The sequence below is a fragment of the Eptatretus burgeri genome, chromosome 2 (assembly GCF_056783735.1).
Source record: "Eptatretus burgeri isolate ZD-2024b chromosome 2, Ebu_testis_v1, whole genome shotgun sequence".
NCBI lineage: Eukaryota > Metazoa > Chordata > Myxini > Myxiniformes > Myxinidae > Eptatretus > Eptatretus burgeri.
In genome coordinates, this window is record NC_140962.1 from 4,873,553 (window position 1) to 4,890,020 (window position 16,468).

The 16,468-nt window shown below is 46.1% G+C and overlaps 1 protein-coding gene across 1 annotated transcript in view; it reads left to right on the forward strand.

Moving 5' to 3' along the window:
- Positions 1–16,468, forward strand: part of LOC147031295 (uncharacterized) — a 120,306-nt gene that overhangs the window by 15,023 nt on the left and 88,815 nt on the right. Inside the window, exons 2-7 of the mRNA XM_085871925.1 lie at positions 522–605; positions 9,204–9,246; positions 9,586–9,748; positions 9,834–9,903; positions 10,087–10,140; positions 13,190–13,322. Of these exons, the coding sequence (XP_085728051.1) occupies positions 534–605; positions 9,204–9,246; positions 9,586–9,748; positions 9,834–9,903; positions 10,087–10,140; positions 13,190–13,322 (535 nt within the window). The 5' untranslated portion in view covers positions 522–533. The remainder of the gene's footprint in view (positions 1–521; positions 606–9,203; positions 9,247–9,585; positions 9,749–9,833; positions 9,904–10,086; positions 10,141–13,189; positions 13,323–16,468) is intronic.

Below are 16,468 nucleotides of genomic sequence, written 5' to 3' on the forward strand. Positions count from 1 at the left end.
GGATGACAGGCTGAGTCAACCTCCTGGTGTGTATTAATTCAGCGGCCAACGGGCCTTGAACTCAGGACCCGAGGATCCCAAGACACCACCCTAACCACTAAGCCAACACCAGGCTGTGCTTTTACTTAACAATTCAGACAGGTTTAACCTCATCATTGGATTGTTCCAGATATGAGTGCAGTGCTTTTATTCTGTTCAAGGGTTCTCATTGTGCACTTTGTCCAATGATACTAAAGCAATGGCAGTCCATGAGGGCCATTGATTTGCCATGCCTGTATGGCATACGTGTGTCCGCACACATGTGTACATGATGCGTTTGTCGCGCATTGCATTTGTCACCGACATTACTAAATGCCTGTTTCTTTGAAGTTGTTAAGAACTACCACTGCTTCTGGCGACGCTGCTTTGCCATTCCTAAATGTAAAGCATATTGGTGTTGAGCTTGCCTCGTGTTGGAATTTTCATCTTTGTTGCAATGTTGTCAGTTCAAGTTGATCAGTTTTTCAATTTTTATATTGCAGAATATAATTACTATGGGCGTTGAATCTGACATGGAGTCAACAGACAGTTGTCCAGACCTTATCTCGTCAAATTCTGAGGATGAGGTAAGAAAGACAAAACTACTTTAGAAGAGTGATGAGTATGGAAGTATAATATATATTTTTTTTGGTGAAGTGAGAGAATTATACAAGATGGGTGTCGGTGTTGAAATAAGAAAGATTATTGATGATTATTATTGATCAGTTACAATATTTTAACTCTTCGACTGCTTTCATCGTGATTGTGTTTGACGTGGGATAATCTGTGCTGTGTTTGAGAACATGAATGTGTTGTGTGCTTTTGCCTTGCAGGTAATAAAATGAAGGGTTTTAAAATTTTATTATTAATATTATTACTTATTTATTTATTATTATTTTTTTCTTCCAAGGGTCATGGAGGAGCTGAATGATGGGAGGAAAGGTTTTCATATTGATAGTGGGGAGGTGAGGAACAGGCATATTCAGCGACTGGGTAGATTAATCGGCAAAGAGGGAGGGGGGAGTTTTCTTCAGGCAGGAGGAATGGGTGCAGGGAGAGCTCACAATAATGGAGGATGACAAGGTGGTGAGTTGCTACACTGAAACTGAGGGCTGATACCTTCAAGGAAAGTATGAGGTTTGACTGCTGCAAGGGACTGATTTCACACTTAAAAACAAGAGGAACAAAAGAGTGGAGCTATGCAGTAAGCCTGGCGTTAGAAAGGTCACTGACTAGATTTTGAGAAGAATACATGTGTCTTAGAGCGCTGAAAGAGTTGAGGGAAGCAACAACAGAAGTGAGTTGGTGGATAACTGAGAGGTTAACAACCTGCCTGCATTAAGAGAGCTGCAGGGCTTATGCTTCAGTCTGATGAAGTGTGTTTCCACAATATCTTAAAGGCCAATAGGAATGGGCAGACAGAACTGAGGGGGAGGGTTGTGCATGTCTGATCTATGCATTGTACCACACATACTTGTTGAGAAATAAAATGGAACACTTTTTTTTTTTTTTAAACCTGTGATGTTATGCACTTCCTCACGCATCATGCACAAGACTGACAGGATGGCTTGGAGGTATGCACCCTTGTCTCAGAGCTGTCCAGCATGGGTTCAAATCTTGGCCCAGCTATTAACTGTCAACCTGGTGTCTTACAGGTAGGGCGATTCATCAATTTGTGTGCCGTCCCTCAGATGGACATTAAACTGTGTCCTGTTCACTAGCATTAGTTGGTGGACATGAAAGTTTTCACAGTGTCCTTCGTGAAGAATAGGCAAGCTATCGCCAACTCGCGTACCAATCCTGCCTACCAATCACTGCAACTCCAGGTCCTCTCTGTTCCATGCCAGTTTCACCCGTCTCCATTAGAAAATCCTGCAAATGTCGAAGCGTGTGTAAACGTTGAATTGCCCATAATGGAATAACTTGCACTAGCCTGTGTTGAATGTGAGCATCTAACAGGGGACGAAGGTCCTGCCTCAAGCAAAGTGATGTGAAGCTCAGATTCTATTTTGATGGAACTGTCCTCATTCTGAAAAATGGTTTTCAGATATTTGGGATATGCACCTGTACTGAGTAAGGGAAGGCCTTGTCAGGCCTTGAACAATGTGAAACGAATATCACAGACAAATTCACAGGAAATATTGCACAGGATACAACAGCAACACCAAGATAAAACAGAACAACAACACAAAAACATTACTAATCCGGTTCGGAAAACTCGGCTTTCGTAAGTTGGAAATGGAGAGCTCAGATGTTTTACCGCCACATGCAGAAAAACCTGCACCAGAAGCTCAAGATTTTCTCCTTGATGGAGGCCGATTGCCATGCTGTTAGTTTGTTCCAATCTCGAGAATCTGACTCTCTCCTCATACACTCAAAGTTTGCCTTCCTGAAATGCAATGGCCTTGCTCTAATATCTCATCCTTTACTTTATCTCTTAGCAGGACACTTGCACACTCTATATTATGGATACCTCGTCCGAAGCAGTCACCGCAACTTCAGGTCCTCGATTCCTTGGCAGTGTCGCTCCAGCTCAAACTGCTTACCACCAGTGTTACTGTTCTTTCTTTCAAAGTTGCATTATATACAAAGCATTCTTCTTTGCATTGGATATGCTCTGTTGATTGTTGTCTTTTAGCTTTTATATTGGTAGTCCCCGACCGGTTTCACCGGAGGAGACTAAAGGTTTGTTCTCCGTCCGTCCATCCATCCCACCTGTGGTTTTTCTGACCCCTCCCCCCCCCCGCCCTCCCCATACCCTTTAACATATTCAACTGGAATTTAGTACATGGCCTTATTATGATAAGTTTCAGGGCATTTCGTCAATTTTTCACAGTTTTGCCATTTTTAGATTTGGTTAATATCACATAATATACATGGGTCAGTGTTCAGCTTCCCTGACTCCACCCCACTTCTTTACACCCATTGGCTGGACAGCTGGCCTGACTCCACCCCAATAAAACTGTGCGTGACTATTGCATGAAAGAGCACAGATCGGCAGGCCTCAGGCATTGGGCTTGGGTATTAGTCCACGGCCCAGTGCAATTGGAATGATCCCAGGTATATTGTCGTGGGCCAGGTATCGGCGGCGAGCACGACCGCGAGATGGAGCAGTAGAGTCAGCTCCACCGAACACCCGGAATCTAGATCGTACCTTTCCAATAACTCCAAAGGTACGGGTCCCTTCCAGGACCGTGAATCGTCAATAATTCAACCACGTGGGCAGGGTTATTTGCCAAACTTCAAAATACCTAGAGGCCCACGTGGCGAGCTACCGAGGAATTCACACCCTCAACGGAGCTCGAACGGGACGAGCCGTTACCGTGCTCGACCTGAGCGGATGGTTACCGAGGTCCCGTCGGTCCAAATGCACAACTACGGCAGCAACAGCCTTTTTATTCCACCAACATCCAACACACACTGTGACGAGCCAATGAAGGAAAGGAGAAGGACGAGCTGGTACATTCAACAAAATGGTTATTTATTTACAATAGGGGGGAGGGAATACACAAAGAGCAGAGTTAAACCGACTAAGCAATGCAAATAATGTACAGCAAAGAGCACTTAACAATTCCTACTTACAGACGGGGCCCAAGGACACACGCGCACACACAAATACCCAAAAGGAGATGGACCTCAACGGTCTTTATTCGGCTCTCCAGCTGAGGAGGATAGTTCGGCTGGGAGTCAGGACGGCCGGCTACCTGGCCGTGAGCGCGCAGCTGGACGTTCACCCCTTTACGGAGCACCGGTCGCCAAGGGATGGACCAAGGCAGCCGAATCCAGAGGAGGCGAGATGAGGTGACCTCCCGTGTTGAGTTGACCGATCGCTTGTCGTACTGCGCTGGACGAGACGCCTCGGATGCAAACGGTGCAGCCAGACGTAGGCCAGACCGAAGACTCGCTCGAGCACACGGGACCAATCTCCTCTCCTCTCCTCTCCTCTCCTCTCCTCTCCTCTCCTCTCCTCTCCTCTCCTCTCCTCTCCTCTCCTCTCCTCTCCTCTCCTCTCCTCTCCTCTCCTCTCCTCTCCTCTCCTCACCTCTCCACTCCTCTCCTCTCCACTCCTCTCCTCACCTCTCCTCTCCTCTCCTCTCCTCTCCACTCCTCTCCTCTCCTCTACTCTCCTCTCCTCTCCTCTCCTCTCCTCTCCTCTCCTCTCCTCTCCTCTCCTCTCCTCTCCTCTCCTCTCCTCTCCTCTCCTCTCCTCTCCTCTCCTCTCCTCTCCTCTCCTCTCCTCTCCTCTCTCTCTCTCTCTCTCTCTCTCTCGACCCAACAACCACGATGCCACTCCGAGTGCCCGGGACAGAGGATGAAGGGCGGGCGCCACCCAGCACGAGCGCGGACGAAGCAGCGAGCGCCAGCAGACAAGGTCAGGCGATCCGGCAGACCAAAAACCAACTCAACTCCGACGACTTCTGTCTTCTCCAGAGGGGAGGAGCCGCCTACCATTGACCCGCTCTCGCTCACTGTACGGTTTTTGGTGCGCAAAATGCGCTCGTCGCCCCCGTGATTCGCCAAATGGGGCACCAAGTCCGCTGATTGGACCGGGGGCCGTGGCGGCCGCCACGGCGGACCGCCCCTCAAACCGGGAGAGTAACATTGTCCTGCATGGGCTGCGCTCATTGGCCGACCGACGGCAACCTCGCTCGCATCCCCCGGATTGGGCGAGAGAGACGCCAGGTCCTCTTGAACTCCGCCCACCGCGAGCGTTATGGCGTCAGGATGGAGCGAAGGTGTTGTAGTTGTTGGTGATGTAAAAAATGTAAAAGAAAACCCTGACTATAAAAATAACTCTGCAGCGCACAAACATTTAATCCCCATGAGACGAGGGACGGGTTCTATCTATAAACACAGACTTACCGATATATAACTGTTCTATAAGGACCTGAATGCTGAGTGCAGTTAGCTTCCAAATTCGTAACAATATAACCATGATGTATTGTTACTAATTGGGAAGCTTACTGCACACAACAGCCAAATCCTTTAGATCAGTTATATTGGTAAGTATGTGTTTTTAGTTAGGGTCCCATCCCCTGTGTCTAATGGGAATTAAGTGTACGTGCGCTGTGGATTATTTTATAGATAGCATTTTTACATCACCTCCAACAACAACAACGCTCTGCTCTCGGCATTCTCCGCGCGCTTGCTGGTATGCGGGCGTGTGCGGAATTCCTTTGGAATGGAATTCCATTCCAAATATGGTCACGAAGCGTTTCGCGTTGACTGTGCGCCAAATAAGGGTATGCGTCGTTTTTCGCCCAATGGGCGACGAGCAGAGCAGAGTCGGAGTGGTCCTTGGCAAGAAGGCGGAGCCGCGACACGCCGTCCACCCAATGGGAGCAGGCCACGGGAGCGGACGGGCCCCAAAAGAAAAGCGACAAAAGAGAAGCAATGAATGATTGCGTCCAGTCTGCTCGAGTGCGCGTCTCTGTCTGGGTCAGCGACTGACTGCATCCCGTAGATCCGAGGCATTTCGTCTGGCACATTGCTGCGGGCGGTCGTCCATCTCAACTCAGATCATCTCGTGTCGCCTGCCTGCGAGCCGGAGGAGCGTGCCAACGTCTGACGCTACACTCCGCCTCCGTACCTGGTGCTTGGAGCGGCCTCGTGTTGTGGGTTCGAGTCCTGTTACCCCAAGATCGTCGAGAACCACACGAGGTGGGCAGGTCCAAGCTAGCTTCTCTTCCCTCAGCTCGTCTTCCCTCCGAGCTGACGAGGTCCATGTCTTTCTGGGCATTTGTGTGTGCATGTGTGTGTCCTTGGGCCCCGTCGTTAAGTAACAACTGTGTAAGTGCTTTCTTTGCTCATTGTACATTGCATTTCTTATAGTCGTGATAACTCTGTTCTTTGTGTGCTTCCCCTCCCTGATTATTGTAAAATAAATTCCCCTTTTGTTGAATGTCCCAGTTCGTCCTTGTCCTTTCTGCCATTGGTTGGCCGCGCTGCAAACGGGAATTAGGAGGCGTCATTGTTGCCGTAATTGTGCATTTGGTCCGACGGACCTCGGTAACCATCCACTTGGGTTACGGACGGTTCGAGCACGGTAACGGCTCGTTTCGCTCGAGGCCTGCCGAGGGTGTGGTTCCCCAGTAGTTGGACTGCGTGGGTATTTAGGTTTATTGAAGTTGGAAATTAACCCTATCCCACGCGGTCTAATTATTGGCGATTCATGGTCCTGTAAGGGACCCGTGCCTTTCGGAGTTCTCTGAGAAGCACGATATAGATTCCAGGTGTTCGGTGGAGCCGACTCTACTGCTCCATCTCGCAGTCGTGCTCGCCACCGAAACTCGGCCCCACAACAGTATTATATATGCAAATAATCCAGACGCATGTTTTTACTTCATGTATGTACATTAGGTTATTTATTTTTAGCTCACCTGGAACAGAGTTCCGCAGAGCTTGTAGGATGGCGCATACTCTGTCCATCCACAACCACTTGCAACTTCTCTGAAACAACACACACAATTTCAATGAAACTTAACCACAACCTTCCATCCATCCATCCATTGGGACCATACTCTGTGCAGAGTGTTGGTGCTGCCTAATATAAGCAGTTTCCTTGGCTATTGGGCACAATCCTGGACGGGTCGCCACTCCGACGTGGGATACCAGCAAACTGGCACTCATTTTTGCCGACTTCGGAAGGATGACAGGCAGAGTTAACCCCACCTGGTATTAATTCAACAGCCGATGGGAATTTGAACTCAGGATCCCTGAATCCCAAGCCCACCACCCGAACCATTAAGCCAACACCAGGCATACCACAACCTTCATCACCCAATATGTACTAAAATGTGTTTACGGCATTAAAAAAATCCAAAGGTATTTACTTTCTTCTCCATTACATATTTTGTGGGTCATCCACACCTACCAGTGGTTCCCTGGTTTTCGAATCCAGCCGCGACCAGGTGAGTGCCCTTATTTTTAATATTAAATAGGCAAAGCCTAGAAACGGAATGAAACACTGTGGTTTTGAGTTTCTTCTTCTTCATTTTGGTTCCGGTATCGTCGCAAGCATGCGTTAAAGCAAACAAAAATTTTTTATCTCCGCATTGTTTATCCTGGTTGTTTTTATTGGTTTCTAATTGCAAAAGATATCAGGAAATGAAAACTGCTTTTCCTTTTATTTTGCCGAATAGACCCAAATATTGTGGGTTAGATAGTTTCATATTATTCACTTTGGTTCTGGTATAGGCCCAAGTAAGCCTGGTGTTGGCTTCGTGGTTGGGGTGGCGGCTTGGGATCCTAGGGTCCTGAGTTCAAGCCCTGTTGGCCGCTGAATTAATACACCAGGAGGTTGACTCAGCCTGTCATCCTTCTGACGTCGGCAAAATGAGTACCAGTGTACTGGTAAGGGGGACACTGCATCAGCGGCATAGCTGCGTACCAACCAATGATGCAACCAGCAGCCACAGGCTGCACTCAATAGAGAGAGATAGGCTCAAGTTTGCGTTAAACACAAACAAATTTTTTTTATCTCCCGAACATTCATTGGGACTAGCCAGGCACATGTATTGCAAAGCAATTCTTGCTCTTGTTTTATGTCTTCTCCATACATTTCACGAGCGATTTTATTTCTCCCTCACAATTTAAATTGTGAAAAATTTTGTATGAAACAGCTTTATTACACCTGTTAGAGCACAAGTGACTGCACACACTCAGAACATTGCACTTTCAGCACCTTCAACAAATACTTATCCAAATGCTAGTATTATACACTTTCTTCTGCCATTTTGCTCTTCTCCTCCTCTGAATTGTCCAATGTCATGGCATCAGTAAGGTGCTCAATCAAATCTTACTCGTACCTCTTATTTGAATGCGTGATCAACCAACTTTATAGCCTACTTGTGCCTGGTGTGAGACTGGGAGTAAACTATCATCGTGTCTCACCTGCCTGCTCAAATTGACCCTGAAAGAAATGGTGTTAATGAGCCTCTGGTCGGAGATGTCAATGAAGAGATATTTTGACTCCATAGCATCTCGGGGAGACAGGTGTGAAGTGGGGGAACCAGCCCTTATGGGAGTTACAGCATCCCATGTACTGCAGCTGTGGATAATGGCTTTTTGGAGACTGTGAGAAGTTTGGATTTCACAAGGAAGGACTTAACTTGATAGAAGATATGCAGTTTTTGAATAACTTTGGAAGCCACCTTGGAAATGTGGTCAACTCATGATTGATTACAAGAGCCAAGAAGTTTGAGGGATTGAGCTTATTTTAATTTCTTGTCACAGAGGTAGATGGGAGGGTTGGATGGATAGTCGATTCATCTTGAGACAAAATGAGAATGTGAAATTGCTTAGATTAAATGACATTTATTGGAGCAATCTCAAGTATTTTCCTTCTTTGTTGAGACGGAAGTAGCTGCTTCTACTCCATCATTGGGGTTATGTACTATTTGTCGTCTTGTTGAATCATCTTCAAAGTGGTGGGGAGGTGTTTGAAGTGAATTGAAGGAGTCTGAAATATGGATGAGGAATAAAAGAGGACATCAGATTTTGCTTTGTAAAGTTCTGGCCTTCATTTGGAGAGAAGAAGAAAGGATACCCATTGAGAGCTACTTGCTGTTTGTGCACATCAACTAAGACTTACGACCCATCATGGAGGTGGTCTCTGATGACACATGCAGAATGATTGGTGACCACTGTGAGATATCAGGCAGTGTCAGACCTGGGGATAAGTAACCTGTCAATATTTTCTTTGAAATGTCTGGAATGTTGGCAAACTTTCTTTCTTTGCCTCCTTGAACTTCATCGATGATGAGGTAGCACTGTGCAGTGTTGCAAATAAATTGTGCGACTTCATGAATGTCATCTTCAAAGTATGACTCACATGGTGGCATGTAAACATTGTGGAACAAATAGTCTTGAAGCTCTCCCAAGTGGATGTCCATTAACACAGACACTGCGGATCCATTGCAGTGCCAATGACCTGTCTATGGTATTCATTATTTATTTAGTTACTTATTAAGAAGTAAAATTGGAAGAGTGAAGGATTTGGAAATTGAAAGAATGGGATTAATTGGAATGATCTATGGGGAACTTGCTTTGATTTTGAAGTGGGAGAAAAAAATAAATAAAATACGTGTCACAAATTATAGTATTAAAGTACTGGGAAGACAATGTGGACATTCTTTTGAGATAATTAACCTAATATGTATTTTTTTAATTGCTTATCATTCCAGTTTTTCAATGAGCCATGGAAAAAACGAAAAGCAAAAGATTATGGTATGGCTATTTTTCCTGTTTCTTTATTTTCTGAAAGTTGTGGGATTTCCATGTGATTTATGTCAATCGTTTTATTGAATATTTGTGTTGTCTTATTGATAAATGCAATTTCATATTGTTCCTTCAATCTGTGCGTTTATTTTTTGAATCTTGACAATATCCATTCTTCACACATCCTCCATTCTCATTTTGTTCGAAACTTCACCGTGCGTCCTTTGTCCTTTGGGCCAATTTTCTTTCTTTCCAATCACGAAATTTCATGTTTGCATATATATCTTTTGAGTCTCATGATGACTTCCTCCCTTTCTCTGTGATTTAAATTTTTTTTTTTATCCATAGGTGAAGTTTGTGATTGGTTGAGTACCATTCATCATCGACTGCTCTTGGAACATGCTCAGAAGGGCCTTTTACGCTTGCTTTCCCCTTCACTTTTTGATTCATCATACCGCCATCCAAAGTTAGACTGTTGGGCAAGGTCACATGGCTTGAACTGCAGCACATTGTAAGCTTTCGTTATCATTTTTTCCTTCTTAATGCCTAGACCCAAAAGATGATTCCGACATAAATTTGAAACTTCTTTTGTGCAGAAAAGATTATAGATGGATATCGGTGGTGGAACTGTTGGAGGAAGCTTATTGGTTGGTCATGTTTCATTTGGTAAGACAAAAAGTGATCTACAAGAACAAAAATATGTGACTGATGATTGAAGGGTATGAGGAGACCTCATGAGAATGTTATTCTTTGTGAATTCATTGACCCAACTTGATATAAGCATATATTGGATGAACACAAACTACCAATCAAAACTAATGTTCTCAACTCTTCCACTTTCTTCTTCAGCACTCGCGCTTATTTACAGCTGACTTGCTGGAGCTCTATCAAGAATTGGAATCTGTGAGTGTCATGTAACAGTCATGCCTGCTTACAAACTTTTCCTCTTAGTTCTTAATTAACAAGTTGTGCTTAATTGTTCCTTTGTTGTTTATATTATCTCCTTGTTGTACATGCTTCTTTTTCCTCTGGCACCATTTTCCTTTAATTCTCCCCCTCTTGATCCACAGCTGTCAATTCACCCCTGTTTCTGGGGATCCTTCTGCCCATTGGCACAACAACCAAGGGGGATTCAGGGAGAACCCAACCATTTGGGGAGTGGGGGGGATTGATTCTCAGCCACCAGTCAATACCGCATCAGTGAGGAAGGGAGCTGGCACTACATCTCATTTGGGAGGGGATGGGGTCCTGATCTGTGGGGAGGCAATCTGTTGGGCAGGAATCTTTCACACCCATTTCTGGGGAGTGAAGGGAGAATCCTCTGCTGCCAGTTAGCATCTTGTATAGGGGGCAGGGGGGATCCCAGCTGCCAGTAGACATGCTGCCTGGGGTTTGGGGGGGGGTGGATCTTAATCCATCACCCCACCTGTCGGCTCCCTACCTGAGTTGGATCCATAATACCACCTGTCGGAACCCCGCCTGGGTTTGATCCCTGGTCCCACCCATCGACACCCCTCACTGATCCTGTCACCGTACTCCACAGATTCTCAGGCTTTGGACACAACTGAATGTTTTGGAACGTTGTTCGGACAGGTTCTGAAATTTAGTTGATGAATCTTTGATGATTATTTCTGAATGATAATCCAAATCAAATGGAAGACCAAACACTGCATTGGAGTCATTATAAGGAACCCAAAAAGCAAAGAGCAAAGATGGAGTCATCTGGAGGAACATGGATAGCATTCAGGTTTCAGCCGCTACTTTACTCCCCTCAAAACCATCCAGGCACAGCTAAGTGAGCCTTGCAGAAAGTTTTCTGCAATAATTCACTTCTCCTGAGACAGATAAAGAGAGAAATACATAGGAAAATAGATAAAAGAAAAGAAAAAGCAAGAATTAGAATGAATGAAGAGAAATGTGAAAGGAACAAAGACGATGGGATGAACCTGGATTGATAGATTTCAGCAGTTACTCCCCAGGCTCAAACGCAGCAACACGTATTAGCTAGCAGAGGTCCATCAGCGGGGAAGGAAACACATTGAATCGTTCAGTCAGTCAGTTAATAAGAAGGTCCAATTAATTGTTTTCCTTTTAATTAGTTAATATTGGAAGAAATGTAAGCTTGCCTTGTTTATAATTGGTGGTTCTTGGATCATCTCTTTGCTGTATGTATTGCACGTCCTGTTTTAATATTTATGTCTTGATGTGTCATACAAGATGAGGAACTTCTTCACATCTCACTCTCTCTCTCTCTCTCTCTCTCTCTCTCTCTCTCTCTCTCTCTCTCTCTCTCTCTCTCTCTCTCTCTCTCTCTCTCTTCTCTCTTGATTTTTAGCTCCGTCTCCGCGTCCCCCGCCTTTCGTCTGCGCGTCCCCCGCCTTTCGTCTCCGCGTCCCCCGCCTTTCGTCTCCGCGTCCCCCGCCTTTCGTCTCCGCGTCCCCCGCCTTTCGTCTCCGCGTCCCCTCCCCTCTCTCCCGCGTTACGTCTCGCCCCTCCCCTCTCTCCCGCGTTACGTCTCGCCCCCTCCCCTCTCTCCCGCGTTACGTCTCGCCCCCTCCCCTCCCTTCCGCGTTACGTCTCGCCCCCTCCCCCTCTCTCCCGCGTTACGTCTCGCCCCCTCCCCTCTCTCCCGCGTTACGTCTCGCCCCCTCCCCTCTCTCCCGCGTTACGTCTCGCCCCCTCCCCTCTCTCCCGCGTTACGTCTCGCCCCCTCCCCTCTCTCCCGCGTTACGTTCCTCCCCCTCCCCTCTCTCCCGCGTTACGTTCCTCTCCCTCCCCTCTCTCCCGCGTTGCGTTCCTCGCCCCCTCCCCTCTCTCCCGCGTTGCTTCTTGCCCCTCCCCTCTCTCCCGCGTTGCGTCTCGCCCCCTCCCCTCTCTCCCGCGTTGCGTCTCGCCCCCTCCCCTCTCTCCCGCGTTGCGTCTCGCCCCCTCCCCTCTCCCGCGTTGCATCTCGCCCCTCCCCTCTCTCCCGCGTTGCGTCTCGCCCCTCCCCTCTCTCCCGCGTTGCGTCTCGCCCCCTCCCCTCTCTCCCGCGTTGCGTCTCGCCCCTCCCCTCTCTCCCGCGTTGCGTCTCGCCCCTCCCCTCTCTCCCGCGTTGCGTCTCGCCCCCTCCCCTCTCTCCCGCGTTGCGTCTCGCCCCTCCCCTCTCGCCCGCGTTGCGTCTCGCCTCCTCCCCTCTCGCCCGCGTTGCGTCTCGCCTCCTCCCCTCTCTCCCGCGTTGCGTCTCGCCCCCTCCCCTCTCCCACGTTACATCTCTTTCTACTGTGTAGTTTGACCTCTGGTAGCTTGTACACGCTGCTGCGTTTGAGCTTGGGGAGTAACTGCTGAAATTTATCTGTCTGGGTTCTTCCCGACATCTTTGTTCCTTTCATAATTCTTAGTAATTTTATTTTCCACCATTCTCTTCATTCTCATTCCTGCTTCTTCTCTTTCATCTCTTTTCCTCTCTTTCTCTATTTCATCATCTATCTGTCTCAGGAGAACTGAGTTCTTGCATCAATTTTTCTATGAGGCTCACTTGGCTGCACCTGGGTGTATTTGAGGGTTGTTGTGTCACGGCGGAAACCCGAATCCTATCGAGGTTCCTCCTGATGACTCTATCTTTGCTCTTTACTTCTTCGGGTTCCTTCTTGATCTTCTGTTTCATCAGTATACATTATGATGCAAAGATGAACTGATTCGATTTTGGCATCAAGAGGTCATCTGTCATGTCAGGTAAAAATGTGATACTTGACAACAGCTGAAGGGATTTTTATCAAACTTGGTACAAGTGCATTTTGGTCAAGATGCCAGAGTGCCGTTCTAGTTTCACCATGTATCATTGTTTTTACCTCAGCCTCCATTCCATAACCATGTTTTTCTTTCTTTGGTTTGTCCCCTACCCCTCACACCAATATTTTGACTATCTTACCAGTTTTTCTCTTTCCAATCCCCTGTTTATTTTTTCATGCAGATACCAAATTTTTCAAATGCTTTATCAGCCTTGGAGAAAAGCTCAGAGCTGGTGAAAGTACGTTTTAAGCTTCGTTGGGGAAAAAACTCTTTGAACCAACAAGCATTATCTTACCTGCTGGCATGCTGGGAGGGTAAGTTGCAAATACAAACAACTTTTTGCACCAATTGCATTGGAATAAGGTAGTTGTTGCTCCGGCTTGGGATTAACATGTTTTCTTTCCAGTTCTTTCATTCTGAATGGAAAGTCGTTTTGTTATTCTTCTGATTGTTATTACCTCCACCACTGAAGGTGAAGGAGATAATGTTTTCACCCCTTTCTGTCTGCTTGTTACTTGCAAAATTGAAGATTTTTCAAGGATATTGTTTCGTCGATGTTGTTATTCTCTCTGTTTGTCTCTTTGTCGCCGACAGGTCACAATTTTAAACCGATCTTCACAAAACTTTACCACATGGTAGATGTTGTCATAAGGAAGAAGCCGATTGTTTTTGAGGTCAAAAGGTCAACAACTGAGGCGAGATTTCTAAAATCCTCAATTTTGATGCAATCATGACTTGAAATTTGAAGAGGATTTTCATATCAGGTCACTGAATTCAACTAGCCAATTATTTTTGAGGTCAACGTAATACCTCGAGGGAAAACACCTGCCATTGAGCAGTACTTTGTCTCTGAATTCGTCCTGATTGCACATGTGCATAGAGGAGTGAGATTAAAAATAAATTACTCCATCTGTCTGCCCCTTGGCAATCAAACAAAATTGAAAATCATTCAACCAGGAAGCTTACTGTTTTTAAGGACATCATAAAGGACACATACAATGGGCACAAATAACTCATGCAACGTGTTATTGGGGTGTAATGGACACTGCGTCAACAGCGATAGATTCCGGAATTAATTAATTTATAAGTATTTTGCAATCTTAATTTATTTGGAAAATGAATTGAATTGTGTACTTGAACACTGAAGAACACAAATCGGCTTCTTTACATTTCCAAGAACCTCCAGTTTAGCAGTACTTGGACATGTTGAATAGGGTGCTAAATAATAAGGGTGATTGATAAGACTACAACAAGAGCGCTAAACTTCCGGAAGTTTTTTTTTTTTAACAGAATGAGGCATCATGTTGTATGAACTCTCCAGTTCTTTGTTATTATTGCAGCCGATTTTGTGTCATCTGTCGCGTGAAAACATTGAATGGTAAAATCTCAAAAATGTTTTCCATCATTGTCTGAATTTTCAAATGATGGTCCTTTTTGACTGTGACTATTTGACCTTGACCTTTCAGGAATTTTTACCTTCCTGGCACATGAAAACTGTTCACACCAATGTTACAAAACTTTCCACATGAATAGATAATATGATTATTTGAAGGTCTTCCTTTTGAATATGACCTTAAAGGCCTTCCCCCTTTGGTTGACCTTGACGTGAATTTTTGTTGTCGTTCATATGAAAACTGTTCATATCGACTTCCAGTTCTGGGTTTGTAGCATTGGCAGGTCGCCTTCAGGGCTCTGCTGAGGATCTCAAAGTTAAGTTTCCGGTCGTTATCTGTCCCGTTTTAACTGTTTATTTTCTCACCTGCATGTTACTATGTGTTCCTAGTTCAGTTTTGTTTCAAAAAAAACATGCTATTTTCCGGGTTTTTGTCGACCTTGTCTTACCGGGTGCTTGAGGCCGACCCATCTCTCCCCTAGGTGTATGATCGTGTTTATTTGTATTTTCTCCCCATTACCTTCAATTTCTATCTTCCCCACTTTCCCAACATCCCCTATCCCTCCAACTAAACACTCTATTTCTTGTCTTAAATCCAACAAAAAAGATAAAAAAAACTACCTTTCTCCTTGCACACTCATGAGTTTCGATCCTCCTTCTCCTCCCTATCCTCCTCCTTCTCCTTCTTGTCCTTCTCTTCCTCCACCTCCTTTTCCTCCTCCTTCTCCTCCTCCTCATCCGGCCCCTCCCCAAGCTATTCTGCAATCCCCACCCTCTTTCAACAACTCTCCTTACTTTCCCCCCTCGTCCCTTGTCCTACCCTCCCCCCTCCCCCCCCACCCCCTGCACCCAAGCCTCCTCCCCTCCCTCTTCATTAACAGTGTGGACCTTAAATATCCGGGGCCTTCGCTCAAACCTTTCAGATCTTTCCGTACAGGTTGCCACTGACAAACCAGACATAATCTGCCGAACAGAAACTTTCCTCTCCCAAGTGTCTCTCCCTAATTACTCCCTCCTCCGGTATGACAGACCTGAGCCTCGTCCTGGTGGAGGAGTTGCTCTCTTCATCAAAGACTCTATTCCTCACTCTCCATGCACTGCCCTCACTCCCCCACACCCCCAGGAATACCTCTGGCTATGGCTTCCCTCCACTCCCACCTCATGTTTATATGTGTACTGTACCGTCCACCAAACAGTGATGACTCCATCTACACCTCACTATCTGAAAACATGGACCAACTTCTATCTTCTCATCCAAACTCTCTCTTCCTCTTTTGTAGCGACTTAAATTGTCATCATGCCAGTTGGCTAGGTGTGGGTACCTCTCTCACCTGTCATGGAACTTCAGCAAAAGCTTTCTGCAACTCATTGGGACTGACTCAATCGGGCAACTTCCCGACCCGGATCTCAACTAATAGTACTCCATCTCTTCTGGATCTGATTTTGACAAATTTCCCTGACAATATCTGCTGCTCTTCCTCTGCTCCAATTGGTTCTTCTGACCATGTCCTTGTCAAAGTGGACATCTCTTTGGCTATTATCAGAGAACTATCTCACCGCCGTCGAGTCTGGCATTTCACTCAAGCTGACTGGCAGGGTCTCCAAGCAGCTATCAAACTTATAGAATGGTCTCCAATCGCTACTTTCTCCAACATCAACTCATCCTGGGAATTCTTTCAAAGAAACTTGCTCTCCCTCATGCACAGATTTATCCACTCTCGTCTTCAGTTGTCCTACCCTTCCTCCCGCCCTTGGTTCACTGAAGCTTGTGGCGAGACAGTTGTCCTGAAACAACTTGCCTTTGCATCATGGAAAGCAAATCCAACTGAGGGTAATCTCAGTTCTTTCCACAAAGCTCGGAACAAGTGTGTATCTACCCTGAGGAGAGCCAGAAAACAACATCTTTCGAAGATCAAGTCCGAACTTTCAAACCTCTCTCCCTCCTCAAAATACTGGTGGTGTCTAATCAAATCTGTTTCTGATGTATGTTCCCCCTCCATCCCCTCCCTTACCTCAAATGGCCGCACTGCTGATACCACACGTGAAAAGGCTGAATGCCTAAACTCG